The sequence below is a fragment of the Columba livia genome, chromosome 6, assembly GCF_036013475.1.
Source record: "Columba livia isolate bColLiv1 breed racing homer chromosome 6, bColLiv1.pat.W.v2, whole genome shotgun sequence".
In the NCBI taxonomy this organism is placed as follows: domain Eukaryota; kingdom Metazoa; phylum Chordata; class Aves; order Columbiformes; family Columbidae; genus Columba; species Columba livia.
In genome coordinates, this window is record NC_088607.1 from 27,523,895 (window position 1) to 27,543,150 (window position 19,256).

A 19,256-nucleotide genomic window follows, 5' to 3' on the forward strand; every position below is an offset into this window, starting at 1 on the left:
CAGCTCTGTGTTGCTCATCTTGCAAGGAAGAAGATTGTTGTGTGTGTTGGCCTCAAATATGTAAACTGTTTGGAGCCAGGTCCTGTTGGTCTGCCTCGAAACATAAACCTTGGCCTTCATTATTAAAGACTTGTTTTGCTAATGAACTTTTACCTATCCGTAATGTATACAAAGGCCTTTTACCAATGACAAGCAAGTCACCATTCATGCTTCCATAGAACTGTTCTGTGGAAGTGTCACAGTCCTACACATAACTGATCATCAAGACGTCCCTGAGATGGCAAATAAAAGCTCAGCTTTGTTAATGTGATGGAGGCCTCACGATTGGCTTTACCACTCGAGGATCGCCTGGTCATAACATGTTTCACTACAACTAGCAGAAACAAGCGAATGAAAAACAAATAAAAAGAAACCTGGAAAAGTGCCATATAAATAAATGTATTGCATAATGTAACATGAAAGCACAATGTCCCTGTCTCAACAAAACTGAACATCTGCTCTGGCGGTGACAGTAACAACCATGACAGTGTTGGCTGGAGCAGAAGCGTGTGTGTCCCGCTTGGCAGGAAAGGTCAGTGTGGGGCTTGCTGGTGGGGTGTGCGGGACATGCTGGTGGCCAAAAGGCTGCGGCTCTGAAACCGGCACTTTACAGATGGGATCAGTCGGTCACACCTCTAGCATGTGAGCATTATCTGCATAATTGGATTAATCTGCTAGTAAGTATATAGGTTAGCAATAACTAAACTTCTGTGGCAATTTTGCTAGCTATTCAGCTTTTCCCATAAATGAATATAAGCATATGAGGTTCCTGGCCACATTAAAACCAAACCAAAACAAAATCAGAAATACCATGCAGTTGCTGGTGTAATATACACACAGAGACAGATATGCAGTTAGTAGTATGACTAACACACAGAAAGTAGGTTCATGCTCTGAGGATTTTTTTTTTTAGCTAAATTCTGGATGCTACAGGACATAGAGCACAGCCCTTTGGTCCAAATCAGATCACCTAATGTTCTAAGCTTTCTTCCTGAGCATGAGATACAGGGTTGAGCCCTGCAAGTAAGGCAGACTTGTGTCTTCTACATGAATATATATATATATGTATGTGTGCGAGTGAGACAGATGGTGGGGTGGTGGAGAGAGAGAGAGGGAGAGAGAAAGCATGAGCTGTGTGCATACACTGAACATGTTTATAGTAAACCAGATAATCTGAAAATTTCCTGGTGGTGTTGGCAGCAGCAGGGAAGCCAGGCCACCTCAGTACAGTAACAAGTATCCTCCCCTTGCCCTCCCCAGACCCTGCTGGCAAACTCTCCACTGGCTTCCCAGCAAGTTGGGCAATGTGTGCATTCCCATCTGATGCTAACGCCTTATCACAGCACAGCCTCGGAGCAAAGCACATGGTAAACAACCAGTGACCCACAGACGTGCATCTTTGTGCCGGATTCCACAGCCCCAGCTCTTAGGAAAAAGATGCTGTTCAGCTCCTGCCTGCTCTGGAAAACACTGATTTTTATAAGTTTAGCAGTGCTACTTACAGGTAAGATATTGCTATCCTTGAATATGACTAATAATTATTTAAATAGTGGCTCTCTCAGAGAAATGAAGCATCCAACTTGGGAATCCAGCCCTGGGTGGTCAAAACCAGACAGATTTCTAACTGTTTAGAATAACTTAATATTTGCACAGGTTATTGAACCCTGGTGGCCTCAGGTATACAAAGTAGCACCAGGACTACAGAATCGTGCTACCACAATTCACATAAACAAGTGCTGTTATGTGGCACGTGGGATTTGTTCATGCATCAGGAGAGACAGTTAACCAGCTATGTACCTGCTTCTGTTTGTCTTTTAGATTTTACTGAAATCAGAGCTTTTGCCAATCCAAGTGAATGTAAAAGTGCAACCATAGATGATATGAATGAGAGTCTTGAGGTAAGAAGGTGGCTGCATTGGCCGTGGGCACACACATATGGACTGTGAGCTATTTTTATGGGTATAGAGCAATAGCTAGATAAAAATACAGGAACTTTTTGTTTACATAAATTCACAAATACGTGTTTTTACACTCTCTCTGTCTCACTCTGTGAGATGTCAACATTCAGAAGACAAGAATAATAAAGCAATGTTTTATATAGAAATAAGATAAAGTTGTTTATAAAGGCATCTTTTCATATATCTAGGAAAAACACCCCAACCCACACCAGTCCTCCCTCTTGAACTCAATATAATGGAAAAATTCTATCTAATCACCGTTTTCAAAAAAACTTACTGGATTTTTTCCAAAATATGGTGGGGAAATGAGTGGTTTTTAAAGCCATATAGTTTTCAAGATGGTTCTTCTTCTGCACTAAAAAAAAAAAAAAAAAAGAAAAATATTTGACCACTTTCATAAATTAATTCCAAGACCTTTCCTCTTCATCTTAGCCTTTTTCTCCCCTTACTCCGTAGAAATATTCGAAATGCTTTAATGAAATGATTGCCAAAGGTGAAAAAGCTCCAATCAATTCCCTTGTCTGGAGACTGCAAGAAACACTTGATCTCCTGCGCCCTGTTCAAGAGAAATGTGAGGCCCCTCCTGAACCGATGCTCCTCTTGGCTGGGTGTTGAACAAAGTGGCAGTGGAGAAGCAATAAGAATTTTTTTTTTAACCTACAGTCAGCATGAGCTAAGTGTCTGCATTTCTTGAAGGGTGGGAAAAAATAAGCTAAAAGATATCTCAACAACAAGGCAGAAAGCAAGAGTGCAGGCATCTGCAGGCATGGCAGCACCAACGCGCGGGGTCCCACCATCCCCACAGCCCAGCTTCGGTGCCCATTAGCAGCACAGGGCTCCAGCAAGAGCCTCTTTGGTGTCTGGCAGAAGGCACATCAGTTTTCCAATAAATATTTGGATGGGTTTGGGCATGATATTACTGAATGTCAGTGCTATGAATGCAAACACCACTTTGACCCACTCTGAAGTGTAACTGGGGCTGACAGGGGACTTGCTTTGGCAAAATCATCTAGTGGGAGCAGTTCAGTAAGTGTGCCTATGGTTTCCATGTGAAGGGGGAGACTTTTATACTCCCTTTCATTCTGATATGTTGCTTTCTCACTTTCTTTCATTCTTTTTAATCCACTCGAAAGTTTGCAAGCAGCTGCCTCCGTGCCCACGCCCCCTAGCTCCTAGAAATGGCGGGCTGGTGTGTGTCACCATTGACAATGCTCAGTACTGCAAACCCATGTGCAACAAGGTAATATTCAGGCCTTACTGTATCTATTCACTATTTTAAAAGTGTTTATTGTGTAATGCATAGTTTTCCTTGTTATATATATTTTTTCCTCCCATAAAGCAGGGAGAGGTTGTATTGTGTGTATTGACTTTAACGGGCTGAATGTTTCTTCATCTCACCATTACCATGATGTAGCCTAAGACACCATTTGTTTGTTTCTTCCTCGTCTTTGTTTCCCAAGGGCTATGACTTCCAGTTCCTCAGAAGAAGCAGATTGTATGAAGTATGTGGCAATGCCACCGGGTTTTCCTGGACATCCCAGCTTTTTGGAGGAAAGGCACTGGCTGTTTGTAACCGTGAGTATTTCTCAGACACATGTGGTCACAGGGACTGGAGGTTCTGCTGGTTTAGTTTAAAAACAGGAGGAAATAAAAGTTTCTATTTTCCTAACATGCGACAGCCTTGGCAAGTGTGATGTTGTGAAAGCAAGTGCTGGGCTGGCAAACTGCTGAATGAGAAATCATGTTAGCTTTAAAATTATCGCAAAGGTGTGAGCATCACTATTTCAGCTTGGGGTAGCAAATATGAAATGTATGCAAAGTTTGTGGGAAGATGCACCTTTTTTTCAAACAGTAAACAGGTACCACCTTAACACAAACTCTACATTGCACAAGGTCTGTGTGACCCACTGGACAGACAACAGCAGAACATAAAACTGCTGTTTATTTTGCAACAGTACTTGAAGAACCTCAGCAAGATTGGCCAACGCCTGCACTGTTCACTACATGTACATACAATAAAACCCAGCAGCTGGACCCCAGCCAGCAATGCTGCCTTTTTCTTGTGGCAGCCCAAGGGCTTTTAGATCACTCTCATTGTGTCCAGTGAGCAATTCAACCTGAAGCAGGCTGTCTGACTCCGTTTTTATTGCCTTAATTTAAAAATAGATGTGTGTATACATAAACAAAAAGACCAACCTATCTCTCCTATGGTTAATGGAAAGTATTTTATTGTTGACAGTGCCTTGTTGTTAGAGCAGTTTTTTTCTCCAAGGTTTACCAAAAGCAATCATCTAGGCTCTTTTATTCCAAGTTGAAGTCTTCAGTCTGGAAAACGGGAATGCCGGTGCTTGTTTAAAAATCAGGACAAATCTAAGCTAAGTAAAAATCTAAGCCTTTTTTGTTTGTGTGTTTGTTTGTTGTCATCTTTGATCTTTCCAGCCTCTGAGATGGCCGTCAGTGGAGCAAAATCTGCCTATTTCCCCGCCAACAGCACTTGTCTGCACACCTTAGCCTTCACTGAAACTCAGACAGAGCATCTAAACACCTTCCTCAAAGAGCTTGGTGATCAAGGCATCGACAGCTCCAGCCGTGACAAGGAGGCTGATTGTATCATCTGTGGTTAGTAGCACCAAAAAGCTTGTGCCACAGACCAACCAGGCGTCTGCAATTTGATGTGGGTATGTTGAAAAGTGAAGCAGTGAAATAATTGCTAAGATGTGTAAACATACAGCTTTTATTTAGTTAAAGGACTAGAGATCATAGTCATAACTTGACTTCAGCTCTTGGGTACAGATATACAGGCTAAACCTAATCACATAGCTCATGACAGAGGTGTTTCAAAGCAGGATCACTTTTATGGCTCAAATTTGTCTAGCTAGAATTGAATAAGAATTAGAGTTGTTTCATGTCTTAGTCATTAGTTAAACACAATAATTGTTACCAGAAATCATCGTCTGTCAGGGATCATCTTTACTGAGACAGGGCCGTACATTTAGTTGCTTTTACAGTTATCAATTAATCACTATTGTTGCTCTGATGACCATTAAAGCAATGCAAGTCCCGACAGTTACTGGCTGTAGGGGTATAATTCTTTATTCATGTGCGTGCTTGATTGGAGGTTAAATCAGGTTTTATGTACAGCTGTTCAAGGTGCTGTGTTTTGCATGAGCTACAGACTTGAAGCACTGCAGTTTGTTGGTTGGACAACAAAGATTTCTTCTGTGTTTATCACCTTAGGACATCTGACAGAAGACGTAGCCTTTAGGTATACTTCAATGCATTTCTAAGAGTTGAAAAGTGCTCTATATGCTTGTCGTAACAAGGCAAAATGGCAGGAAAAAATGTACCATCTTGGTCCAGTACAAAATTTGAGAATGGGGATTGCCCTAAACTAGCAGGTATTTTCATCATGTCTTCTCTGCCAAAAAGATAAGGGAGGTGAATGTTGAGGGACTTGCATGAGAATCATTCTGGTTAGTGTGCCAGGGATCAGCTTCAGCCTCCTCTGTTTGGTCCCTTTGGGTCAAAACCATGGTTGCTATGGAAAAAAAGTCCTATCTACCCTTGGTTTGCTCTGACAATGGCCATGCCCACTGTTGGGATCTGGGGCTGCAAGCGCTCTTCTGTGCTCACACTTCCTTGCAATCCCTGGGCATATGCAGCACACACACCTATGGGGCCTCCCTGAGGCAAAGGCTGTGGTTACCACAAACTATGGCTTAGCTCCAGAGAGAAAGCACAAAACAACACGGTCTGGTTGGTAAAGGGGTTGGGACAGGCCATATTTTTGCTAGAGTTGTAGGGTTTTGGGCTGACCAGCTGAGATGCTTTGATCTCAGCACTCTAGTGCCAGGGCAGTTGCTGGTTCTAGCCCAAGATTTGCATAGGTTCTGGCTAGTCCTCCTCCTTTTTTTTTCCTTTTTTTTTTTTTTTTTTTTTCCACCTCCTCGTTTTATTTCCAAATGTGGACTAAATGTGGATGGGTTTGCTGTTGCCAGAGTTAGCAGAAATTTAGTTGGTCATCTGATTTGATAACAGCCTTAAACATGAACAAATATACAAGTGACTTTTTTTGTTGTTGTTGTTGATTCTTCTAATGAAATAAAAAACCCAACATTTTCCTGCTTCAATCTTCTTACTTCCATGAGTTCTCCCATTTTCAGACCCACCCCACCCCCAGTGTGTGCATCTGCTCTGGAAACCAAATTCACAGGGTAAGAAGTGTGAAGAGCAGGAAACCCAGGCTGTTGGCTGCCTCATACTCAGTGCAAGTGAAGAACAAAAGCAAAATAGCACTGGAAATCCAGTTTATTTGTAGAGCTGTAGCTACAGAAATCTAAACAAAAATCTTAGTTACTGCTTGCTTGGTTTTCAGTTAAACCTGTGATTGGGGTTTTGTTTTAATTTTCTTGTTTGTTGAGCAAATAGTGAAGCTGTAGATCTGAAGACGGGCAGCTCATCGGTCTGTGTTTACTTTCTCTTCTTTACCTTCTGCCTGTTCCTGCAAATCTCTCAGATACAGACAGCATAGTTATGCGGTACATGGTGGTTAATTGACCTTTACCTAATTAATCAGTTAAATGATTCAGATATATAAAATTGCACACTATCTTTCAGACTCAGAATCCAGTCATTACAAGCAAAAAAATCATCAGTTGCGTTTGGGCCCAGAACCAGAGAGTCATATGAGTATGAGTGTAGCAGACAATTACACCAACAAAGGGATGAGTTGGCTGCTTTGGCTGCTTATAAACTATGAGGCAGTAACTTAAGTCATTGTGTTGGAGACAAAAATTCTGTAGTCTTAAAGAAAAAGACTTTTTTTCAGTCACTGGTGGATTGGTTTATTTGCTTCTGGCAAACAATCTGTATGCGATGAAATTACAGAATCACAGAATCATTTAGGTTGGAAAAGATTCTTAAGATCATCAAGTTCAACTGTTAGATGTCTTTGAGACTTTTACTTCCAGCCAATCCATTATCAACTGATGTTGATTTTATTTAAAATAGGTGAGGCACTGAGCACTTTCCCATATAATTTTTCTAGTGGTGCTAAAAAACATTTTTCTCTGAGTTCTGTTGAGCTATTCTTGTGACTTTCCAAACCAACCAACAAAAGAAGAGAAACTCAGTATTGGATTTCATGAGGAAATCAAACCTGTTGCTCTTGTAAACTAACAGAAACTATTACATCTGTGAAATAGAAATCCTGCTAATGAGCATCCCATCATGTGGAAGAATTAGGCTGGAAAACTTTAATTTGATGTGGCATTAATTTGATATCAAGATGGAGACTGAGTGGTATGCGAGTTGTGTGTGTGTGTGTGTGTGGTGGTTTGTTTTGTTTTGTTTTTTGGGAGGTGTGTTTGTTGGTTGGTTGGTTTGGTTTTTGTCTTTTTTTTTTTTCCCCATAAACTTGTAGGGCAGCAATTTTGTTCTATTGCCACCATCAAAGTTATTATTTATATATGAGAAAGGGAAGTTGAACCAGGATGCCTTTACAACACAGTTAAAAACTAATTTTAATCACACTATTTCCCAGAGTAAGTTTGCATAATGTAATTCAGGCAAATAGTTGCTGTATGTTTGCATTAAACTTTGAGTCGGTGTCTGGCCGGGCATGTCTGAGTATCAGGCCACCCTCATGCTCCTGCTCCAGCCCTGGGATGGGGAGGGCTTTGTGTTCTGGCACTCAGGATTTGTGAAGGAAGGAGAGGGCATATAGAATGAAAGAAACAAAAAAACACATTAGACCAGTAAGTTTTCAGATCAGACCAAAGAAACATAAGATGCTTATTTATTTCACCATTCTCTGTTGGTTTGGTTTAGGTTTCACAGTTCAGCCAGACTAAGCCACTGCCTCCCCAAAGTGTACTGCATGCTTTTGACATGTCCACCTGCATAACTCTCAGTCATCTTAGCTAAAGGCTTCGGTAATATTTACAGTGTAACTACAGAAAGGCAGGTTTCCTTGATATTAGGTAAGGGAATACAATGCTGTATTATGCTTGCTTCTCTTTCAGTCTTCATCATAATGCAAGAGAAGTAGTCAGTCTAGGAACTAAGCCAAGAACAGTAATTATAACGTAGGCAAAAAATGGAAGGCAAAGTGTTGAGAACTGTAGCACATGAAGGCAAAATTACCCCTATTCTCTCTTCATGGGAAGTTAGCTACAATAGGCTGGGAAACGTATCAGTTTTGCATGGATCCTGGGCAACAAGTATGATCCCAAGGGGTGTTATCATTCTGAACCATCCGTCCAAGGGACCTGTGGTGCTACAGCTCAGACCAGGGCTGGCTCACACCGAGCCATGCAGCGAGATCTGCGGAACATGCTTCATTTTCCAGATCACCACCGCAGCGGGAGGCAGCAACATGAGAAAACTCATTATCAGCACTGCAGCAAAAATGACCAGCAGTATCTCCCATGGGGCAAGGACTGTCTCCACTATGATTTCCTCCATGTCAGAAGTCTGAAGCTGTAAAGCAAAAAATACACTGCATGACTTTCTTGCAAAAAGGCATTATGACTGTATAGATGTGCTTGTCTTACTCAGCATAGGGCTGTCAGACTCTTTTGCCCATTAATTTCTAATCCTGAAGAACAAACGCATTTTCTCCAGCTGGAGGCCCCAGAAGAGCTCCTGCTCTCTCTCCCTCTGTCCCCACAAGAGCCTTGGTGGATCATCAGCTTGCTTTTCCCTTTTGGCTCAGTTGCAGTTGCTGATTCTGGTGTAATACCCCATGTCTGCCTTGAAATTCTGTTCCTGACACTTGGGCGTTTGTCACCTTCTCTTTATTTCTTTTTTAAGGTCCTCCCCTCCCACATTATTACACAAAATTATTATTACACTGACATATATGAAAGCTAGAGCTGAAAATAAAAGCATACAATGGAAAGAAGGGAGAACGTTAAGTTATCCACCATTAGAAGGCATATTTTATCTATTTTTCCCCATAAAGTATGCTTTATAAACTTTTTGCTTGCCAGAGAACTTCAATGGACGCTCAGTAAAGAATTATGTACTTTGGGAATGACTATAGATGCATTCTAAAGAAACTGTTAAATCTGTTGAAAACTGATTTCTATTTGAAATGTTTTAATCAAACAAGCATGAGCTCAAGATGCAGGGAGCTTTAGCAGCCAGGCACTGGGGAGTATGTGCAGAGCAGAAGCAGAGCTATTAAGTCGTAAGTTTTCATTTTTACAAAACAGAAAGAGTAGACCAGTTAGGAAGGAATTAAATCATGTTGGTATTGAGACAAAGAGCCAGGACTATTAACAGGTGTGTCCTAGTTAATCAAGGGCTCAATGCAATTCTTCGGCACAGGAGCCACACACCTGAAAGCCGTAATGAAGCCATGAGGAGAGTGAATGCATAAAAGGTGGTGGGCAGGGGCTAAGAAGGGTTTTTTCACCCCATAACTTCTTCCCTTTGCACACTGCTGGTGAGGAGGTTTCGTGAGAGGCTGAGCTGCTGTCTTCAGCCAGGGAATTTGGCCTAGATTTCACCAGAGGAGATTTCAGGTTTGTCCATTGCTTTTCAGAGGGAGTGGTATAGTGGGTTTCTGTCACTAAATCCTGACCTTTGAGAGGAAGAGAAGACTGAAACAGGGTTAATAGAATATGCTTGTTTGGAGACAGAAAAAGAATGTGAGTGCATATGAGGAAACTAGCAAGTTGCTACTAACTTTGTACATGCCTTAACAATGTTAAAATTGCCCTCAGTTCAGAGTTTTTTCCTGTGGCCTGTGAAGAGAAGCAGCAGATGTCTGGTAACAAATCCTGGAGGGTTTAGTTAATTATATTTCTTAAAGAAGGCTAGCTATCTCTAAGGCAGGCTCTAGATGGAGTGTCTCTTGGCTGCTAACTGAACTAGACTGCTCTTCAGTCAGACCTTGGCTCTCTGGTCCAATCCTTTCTTGTATGTTACCTTCTCTTCTTGCTATTGAGGTACCCCTTCAGCTTTTTTCTGAGACACTTTGACAGTGCAAAATATGTTTTCCAGATTTAGTTGTGCCTGCCCAGCCAGGGTCAGTGTCTGCCTTGCAGCAGTGCTGAGACCTCTCAGAAACCTCAGCTCTCTTAAGTCTGTGTGGTGTTTTACAGTTCAGATCAGCATCAAATCTTGCAAACTGGGGAAAAGTATGGAGGATGTGGATGAAGCTCCTATAGCTCAGAGCCTGGAGTGTGCTCACAGCTACTACCACCTAAAACACATACCTGTGGCAGGACTGGTGCTGGAATGCTGCCCACCAGGTTTGTTCCATGCAGCCAGTTGCGTTTCTGTTGGGTGTCCTCTGAGCTACAAAACAGCTGCTTCTTTTGCTCGGTCTTCATCTGCTCAGACCTGCAGCTCTGACTGATGGGGGCTGTGCTCTGGAGCTTGTTAATCTATGTGATATGCTGACCTTTCCTGTGGCACTCTTGAATTTTTCTTCTCCTCAGTTGGTGGATGAAGATAAGTGTGAAGCTGTTCACACCAGGGGAGGCAGCTGTAGGGAAGGGAAGTTTGTGCTCAGGGGGCTGCCTTGTGCTGCACACAGCTGCTGCACTGGGGATGTCAGATGTGGGCCTCTCGTACTCTAATTCTTCTTTCTTTGTCCATCAATAAATTTCTTTATGTATCTTAATTTCTAATTTGCTTTGTGGTCTCTTATTCTTGCCTTTTTCTCTTTCAGGTACTTTCTATTAACCTCTTGTTGCTGCTACTTTTGTTTCCGTCTCCAGCTTTTGTTTAAATTCTTTCTGTTATTTCATTCTCTTCCTCATTCTGCTTTCAGTTTGCTGCAATTCCCCTGTTTGGACAAGCAGTTATTCAGCTATAGTTTGCATGGGAAATCCCCGTTTCTGTTTTCTGCTCTATTAATCCCTCACCAGCATCTGGCTAAGGGAAAAAATTCAGTGAGAGCACCCACTGCTCCCTCAGCAGCCCAGTCTGTTGAGGATGAGAGCAGAGCATTACCCCTTTCCTTAAATCCTGATGGTGAAGGGAAGGTCACACCAGTTAAACTTCCACAAAGCAAACTTCCAGTGATCTTCACCTGAACTATATACCATGCTGTGTAAGAAATAGTCTGCCTTGGCCCTTCTGAGGAGCTGAAATGCCTTGCAGTCAGAAGATAATGGTGGGGGTGATATTGCAAAAGCAATTGGAAGGTGATGGGAAGGTCTATGAGGTGCAGAGACAGCTCCAAGAGTCAAGGCTGTAAAGAGCAGCAGTTCATTTGCCAAGGGCCTTGTTTGCCTGTCAGAGCTGTTGACTACATTGGCTTAAGCTAGAAAAGCTGCTGATGTCTAGTAACTGATAGCAGTAAGTCTCATGTCATGTCCCCAAACTATTAATTTGCCCTTCACCTACCTAATCTGCATTTTCCCTGCACTCATATTCTCATGTTTCAAGGCTTAGGGCTTGTGAGTGAGAGCTGCATAGCCTAGGGGTGCACATGCATCTCGCTTTGGTCTTTTGGGTACTGAATAAATCAGCAGCTCTTCATAATGATGCCTATATGGCAAGAGGGTCACGTCATACATCAGTATTTCTATATTACATAATTTTCAGTCAGATACATCATAAATAATGTGCATTCATGACAATTGAATCAATCCCAAATAGAAACAGGTGCTGACAAGCAAGTGTGCTAAACTGCAGTGCTGTGCAATCAGTTGGAGACCATGACTCAATGACCCTGCTAAATGCTGCTTGCCTGTTTCAGTCAGCACAGCTGTAAAAGACCTGGGACTGCTGCTCAGTTAACAAGGTGTTTCTCACATTGACAGTGTTTGCACACAGGCTATATGTGGTAAAATAATCTTTCCAAACACCTGGTGTCCCTGCCAACTTTTTAAACCTCGAAGGTTTGATTATGGGAGGGTATGAACGAATCAAAATAGTGGTCAAAGAAAACATAGCTCTAGAAATACGAAAGCAGTGGTATTTCTTTCAGAATAAATACACACTGTCACTGGAGCTTTTCAAAGTTCTTTATCTCAACTACAAATCCCATCAGTAAACGTGTGAGCGTATCAAATCTGGTCTCTAAACCACAAAATATTTTGCAGTGAAGGATTCTCTAGATCTATCCCTAAGTTTAATGAGTGGGTAGAAGAGTAAAGGCCTCCACAAGGACTGGAGCTGAAAGCAACCAATAGAATGCAACAAATGACTTCTTTAGAGAATTATATAATAATGCAGGAATTTGGAGAGAGGAAAAAAAGAGGCCTATTAGAGAGGTGTGATTCCTGGTTATACCTTCTATTTCCAGTGTTTTGTTTAAGATTTGCACGAAGCTACACAAATTAGTTTGATTTTGAACTATAGTTCATGGGAAACCTTTTTGGGCACTAAAGAAGGGGTCATTTTAGCACAGTGGACAGAATCCTTTCTTAGAAAAATCACAATTCTATCCTTATACTCTCCATTGTAATCTTGTTACATAAAGCTGGTGTGCTTCATGAACTATATATGTTTAATGCAATCTAACGTAGGCCTTGTAAGAATGTATGTCTTAGATTGTGGATTACTCCATTGCTGCCCTTATCTTAGCATAGATCCATTTATGAATTGTTATATCTTTAAGATCATGGCACACTTGTGGAAGACTGTATAAGCAGGAAACAAGAGACTTGCACTATAGTATATTTAGCTGATGTACTTATCTGCCATCTTGCAGCCTGCTGAAATGTCAAAAAGCCAGAAAATATTGTTTGACTATTTGATTTGTAGCTTAACCTTTGATTATTAGGAAAAAGCAAAACCACATGTAGGCAGATGGGATGATTTACTCACTGGTGTGGGCTGCTGGCTTCCAGTGAAGGGGATGGGAGGGGAGGGGTGCAGCTGAGACAGCTGCCTTGTGGCTTCTGCCCTGCAATGATTCTACCCCAAACTTTCCCCACCAGCTGAAACTGTTTAAGTTTTTCTCCTGCCTGCTGCAGGCACTGATTGAATGCAACCTTTGATTCTACTGTAATAAAACTATGTTAAAAAGTCAGTTCTTTTCCTCTGCTAATTTGCATTTTTTTCCTCTAAGTTACTCATGAATATCTTTTAATTTTAGAGAGCTAACAGTAGGGAAAAGGAAAACCTTATGAAAACCCAGATGTATTTATCCCCCTATCACAACTCAGGGGGGAAAACCGTAATTCTTCAATGTATCATGAAGCCAAATGCTGAAGATAGCAATAGTGTTATACAAAGCAAGGCTGACTTGCAGTCTACAGAGGTGTAGAGCTTTAAGACAGCCTTGTGAATCTTATAGGGGTCATTGTAACATGAGAAGGTCCCTGAACAAGATGCTTGTGGGTGGCTGTGGCCTCCCAGTTTGTTACATGCTCTCACTTCCTCTGAAGATGTTTTACATGGGACAGAAAGATGAACTTGTCTTGGAATTGACACCTCTTGGTGTAATTTTTCCTCCTCCAAACTTCAGAATAATTGACTATCACGTAATATCTTTTTCTATCTGTCTGGAAAAGTCACAAATCTGGTACTGCTGGCTAACCTCTGGGAACAGAAAAAACAGTTTTAAACAATACTTTGTGATCCTAGTAAATTTGTAAGTGGAGCCACTAAAAGAAAGAATGGATCAAAGTCTGCAAGGCCTGTTTCATATCAGTGAAATGAGTTAGTTTTCTCCTGTTTCAATTAGGATATTCTGATTAGTAACTACAACACTTAATGTCAGTCAGAAAGCATCTGAGCAAAGGACTCAGTTGGAAGCAAACAAGAAATGTGAGTAAAGACTGTTTGCCTTCCCTCATCCTCGGTTCCAACAGAAAAGTTGCAATGCCTTCATCTCCCTTAATAGCATTTCAGCTTTACACCAGTATTTACATTCTTCTGGAAAGAAATGATTTTGTGTAATCACATGACTCTGGAGTGATTTGTGGAGTTAGATGACTTTAGGCAGATGAGAACCTCTGTCTGCAACAGAACAAATTCCCCACTGGTGAACTACTCAGGACCCTTCTTACTGAGTAAAAACCTTGCTACTAAATATTTGTAAAGCCAGCATAAACATGCCTTAGACTGACACTTACAGGCTTGTGTGTCTGAGTATTTATGGAAGCACATCAAGGAAATTAGACCCTTGACTAATGTCCAAACAGGTGAATTTGGTGTTTAATTCTGTGCTGGGTGGGCTCTTGTAACATTTTTTTTATAGTGTTACTTGAAACTCTTGACAATAGCACCAGGTTCTAACCCAGATGTTCTTTTAGGCAAGAACATCCTGACAAATGAAGGCATATGAATCTCAGAAGCATCATTTGAAAAACCTGTCTGGAAACACATACTGGGAGGCTTGGATTTGCTGCTGTCCCTGAAGCTGGTAGCAGGGCACTAGTGTTTATCATGTATCTTGTCAAGTAATCACAACTTGTTTAGCCTCTTCCACATTTCATATTGAGGGGAGGAGGAGGCATGAGAAAAGTTATTCTTAGATTAAAAAAAAGATTGTGCCTTTAAAGAAGGCCAATCAGACAGTTAAGTTTTCTACAAGAGCTCTAGGCCATTCATTGTACTATTCAGTAATATTTAAGTAAGAATCAATCCTTCCCTTTTCCTTCTCTATCCCCAAAGGCAAGATCCTATTCAGTGTAAGCTTGGATTTTCATTATTACTGAAATGGACTGAAGCTAGAGCAGACAGTACAAAACAACTTCTACATAATGTAGTTGTATTGGCACTTTGAGGAACATCTTAATCACAGACTCATCTTTATCTAATCAAGTGACAGCATTCAATCACTAGTTTTCCTGGTGGAGATTAATACAGTCAGATTGGATGAAAACCCATAATCAATAGTACAAAACAAAAACATAAATCTGAAATGTTAAAGACAATATTAGTTGTCTCTTTATATAATCACTGTGGGTATTTTTAGCAGGTCAACAATTCCACTAAATTACGCTGATTAAGTGTATCAGATAAAGGCAGATATGTAATATTGAATTTCCAGTATGTTATACAAACAGGGCTTATCACTCTTTATGTGGGGAGGGGTTTTATTATCTAGATGTGAGAGCTGCCCTGTTAGATACACAGATCAACTCTGCTGCTTTAACACAACTGGAGCTACAGAACACTTCCCATTTTGCAGAGGTGTGAACATGTCTTCTCCCAGGCATGTTCTTATTTTAGTGGAAGAACAAGTCAAAAGGGCTAAACTAGCAACAGTAATGAACTTGTTTCATTTCCCATTCCACTCAGTGATTTAAATCTTTGGCCTTCAAGTAGGGAAAACAAGTCTTACTGTGTACTTATTCGCTAACATAACTACCAACTTCCTATTAACATTTAAAGACAATTACACATGTCTAGACTAGTTTTCTGAAGAGGTCATCGATGCTGTGATGTCTCATAGTGTGCCTTGTAACAGTGTGCAACTGCAGGAAGGTGAATTCCTGTGCACTTCTGTGACTGTTACAAGAAGAGGTAGCAAAGAGTAGAAATGTGAAAAGTTCTGAGACCTGGATTTCTTGCACAGTAACTGACTCAAAAAGAGGGTGATGATCAACAGACAGCTATACTGCAAATTAAAACTGTCACTTAAAACTCCTGTAAAAACCTGAAATCGAATTCACGAGTTTAGTGTCACAGAGGAAGGTTTGTGTTTCAACTGTGTAAAACCTCAGAAAAATCTAGTAACACTGCTTTGATCTCTAGAGGGCCAAATCTTTCAAACTAAAAGTGTTATGAAAATTCCCAGAATCATAAAATATTAAAAGAAATATTACTGAATTTGCTTTTACTGTATCTCCTCTACAACTAACAACCGAATAAAGTGCTAATTATAAATATTTCAGTATTCATTTTCAAAAGGATTTTAGCCTTTATAAACCATGCTGTAGTTTTTTCTGATTACTTTTAGGTAAAGCCTGTGTATATTTAGCTTTCTGTGAGTAAAGTCACTACAGGATGCAAATCTAGCTTAAAGAATTTTAAAAACAATATGAAGTGTGGGTGCAGAGATCAGATGTACAAAATTTGGGAGAAGACATTAAAAAGAAAGCTATGATGAAGACAGATTACATTTAATAGTGCAAAAGTAGTATAACACACTGCTGGCAGGATTTTGCTGATCATGCCTCTAGTTGCATTATGTTTCACCTACTTCCAAAGTAAGCAGGTGACTACAATGAAAGTTAAAATGGAACAGAAGTGTTTCTCTGCTGCTGAAGTATGTACAAATCACTTTTTTTTCTGGACATGTAAATTCTGATTTTTTAATTTTTTCTAATAAGGTGGTTTTATGTGTTATCTTAGAGTTCCTGGCATATGCCTTAGTTTTCTGACTTGGAATGTGTTGCAGAGAGAGGTTATATACATCTATGAGGCAAATAGACATTTCCTGTTCTGAAATATTTGGACTTTAAACACTTTTGAATAAACTTATGAAAGCTGAAGGTCTGCTAATTTAAAAATTAAAATAAAGGATTGCATTATGCACTGCACTTCCAGACATACTTTCCTCTTCATCCCTTCCCTGCTGACAACCTCTTAACCAAATTAGTCATCCCTTTATTTTTGTAGAAAGGCCAGCAAACAGTTGAATTTGAGTTGCACGTTTGCATTTTTCTCAACTTGTCTACCTAAAATAAGTTCTGGCTTTCTCTAAAGCCTGTGTGGCCCTGTAGGCATTCAGCTCTTTTCTGTCCACTCTTACCTTCTCAGTGTCCTCAAGATGTCCTGCAGATAAAATTGGGTCGCTTTGTTTGGGTGTCCATCCTCTGCTGTTGGGCAGCCAGAGCGTGTGTTAGAGGTGTCCAACCTGCCAGACAAACCAGGGAGGGTGAGGGCAGCGTCCCCTCAGCTATGCAAGGCTCAGGTGAGCGCAGCAGCCTGCACAGGTACTTGTTTGTACAGTGGTGCCTATATCACCTCCCACTTGGTGCTCTTAAAGTGGAACAATCCTTCCCAAAGAAAGGATGAAGCCATTCTGCCTTGATCATAGTTTGCTCAGGATCAGCAAAACAAGAGCTGGCTCTTCACACATCCACAAGCTGCTTTAGGAGACAGTCACTTGTAGTGAAAAACGATGGCCCTTTTCTTTTTGTCAGGAAACCACTTAGCCTTTCCTTGTAAATTATCTTATTTACTCAGTGATGTAAATCTAATAATAATAACTGCTCAGAATCTGAGTTACTTAAAGAGTAGCACTTGCAGCCTTCAGACCATGAAGGCTGATGCCCCAAAGGTTATTGCAGATCCAAGGAGTCCATACACCAAACTCTCTTCCAACTACCTTCAACACTTGCTACTTACAAGCTTAGTTTTGTTTAAATATTTGCAAAATCAGGGCTACAGTCAGGCTGATGCAGTGCCTTTTATATGGAGTAAAAAGCACATAAAACCTTTTCAGAGGCTTTGTTAAGCCAGCTCAGGCTCTGCTCCATGCTGTTGTGGAGGTGGCATTGCGCAGTCCCTGAGAAGTAGCCCTTTAATCTGTGCACGGTACTCCATTGAGAACTTGGCTGATGACAAGGAAAGATGTGAAGGCCAGACTGCAGCCTGGGTTAAAAAACCATTTGTGGGGACAGTGGAGTTTGTGTAATTGTCTGTCTTGGAACGAATATATCCAAAGGGGTGTGTGTATGTTTGTGCCTACTCAAAACAAAGTTCAGAATTCAAGAATGTCCCTTTAGACCTCAGGGTCACCTAACTAGCAACAGGTTTTGTTAAACTCTTACAAAACACAGAAAATATGAGGTAGGGTGTTTTTGCAGAAAATAATTGTTAAGAATAATTTTTATAGAAATAAAACCAATTTTCTGAACATTTGCTTGGGAGAAAAAAAAATACTATCTTCCACTGAATCAGTAGGCAGAATCAGTAACACTTTTTCTTCCAAACTTGACATGCAACTTCTATCTCTCTTGATATTTGACATTAATATTTCACTGGGCCTACCAAAACCAAGTCCCTTTTAAATTTTCTTTCTAAGAAATCTGCTTCTCCTGTTTTCTACTGACTCTTAAGATTAATAAAATTTAATTTTACATAATCCGGGTGGTGGTGTTATTACTCTCACCTTTGGAAACAGTGCTCTCCTTTGGCTGAAAACTGAACAACACCACACAGCTAGTGAGCAAGCTGGGTGGGCCAGTACCTGCATGAGTACTGGTAGATATAGGGAAAATTGTGGCAGTCTTATGAGGCACAACTAGTGTTTAAGGTTAGGATAGGGTAGATTATGCTTTTAAAATAAGTTCATAAATATTTTGGAAAACAACTTTGAAGTAAACAGTTGCCAGCTGTGAGGAATCCTGTCCTCCTACAAATCAGAGGACGCTTTGCTTCCCTCTCATTCAGATTCAGGAAAAAAGATGAGGTGCCCAAATGCTGAACAAATCTGCTTATCAGGCCAAGACTCCTGGGTTCCAGACCTGCCTGCTCTTGGCAGGGTTGCTGGAGGGAGCAGCTTCAGGCAGGGTGAGAAATATTTGCTTTATTTGAAGTTTTAGGTCCTCATCAAGTACTACAAGCAGCTAGAGTGTCTGAATGGGGCTAGCATAGATAGCTGCGAGTGACACATTAAGTCCCTTACCCTTTCCCTGGGAGTCCACACGGAAAAATGCCCAAACATGGAGTGGAGGAGGAATATTTCTGCTGTGGCCCGTATTCATTAGGCTGGTGCTGAAGGCAGCCGCTTTCTTTCACGCACTTGCAACTAGCTCTATTTTTGAAATAACTCTGTAACCCCCTGGAGATAAGCAGGATAAAATAGGAAAACTTACCATGGCTTTAAATTATTTTTGGGAGTCCAGCTTCATTCTCAGGCTGATGTTAATAATTGCAAACTTCCTCAACTTTATTGGGAGTAATACGGCGAGTGGAAAACTACTGCAGGAGGGGATGCCTGTGTTTCTGTTTCCTTGTGCTCGTGGCGGAGTTTCACAAGAGGAGTCACGCAAGGCTGAAAACTGTGGGTGGGTGAGCTGATGGGTGCAGGCAGATACTGGTGAGCTGTAAAACTTTTGTAAGAGTAAGAATAGAGCTTGAAAGTGAAACAGTGCCTGTGGATTCCTGAGTCCTCATTTCCCCTCTGTGTAGCTGTTGCAACTAGGTAACACAGCAACATAACAGTCTACCTAGACCTTACAGGATATAGAATTCAGTAGTGTGTTTTGGTTATGTTGTCAAGAAATAAGGCATTACTTAACAGGTTGTAGATCTGCTTATGCACTGAAGAGATGTGTTGGATAAACTGAGTTTGTTTACAAATTTTTTTCTTTGCATATGTTAGGATAACTT

General features: G+C 40.9%; 1 protein-coding gene and 1 long non-coding RNA gene across 3 annotated transcripts; one reads left to right on the plus strand and one right to left on the minus strand.

The window, feature by feature from the left end:
- The first annotated feature begins 554 nt into the window (after positions 1-554).
- Positions 555-6,127, plus strand: LOC102098019 (uncharacterized). Its single transcript, XM_065067681.1, has 7 exons — positions 555-571; positions 1,383-1,543; positions 1,858-1,937; positions 2,454-2,568; positions 3,131-3,237; positions 3,458-3,572; positions 4,437-6,127. The coding sequence occupies exons 2-7, from the start codon at positions 1,477-1,479 to the stop codon at positions 4,619-4,621; spliced, it is 669 nt and encodes a 222-aa protein (XP_064923753.1). The 5' UTR covers positions 555-571; positions 1,383-1,476; the 3' UTR covers positions 4,622-6,127.
- A 160-nt stretch (positions 6,128-6,287) lies between these two features.
- LOC102097898 (uncharacterized) lies at positions 6,288-19,047 on the minus strand. Of its 2 annotated transcripts, XR_010473532.1 has the most exons (3): positions 18,740-19,047; positions 16,669-16,773; positions 6,288-8,477 (listed from the first exon to the last, which is right to left on the minus strand). It is a non-coding gene; the product is annotated as an uncharacterized LOC102097898 (long non-coding RNA). The 2 variants fall into 2 exon arrangements; XR_010473531.1 differs by lacking the exon at positions 18,740-19,047 and having other exon boundaries at positions 7,759-8,477; positions 16,669-17,705.
- Positions 19,048-19,256: the final 209 nt, after the last annotated feature.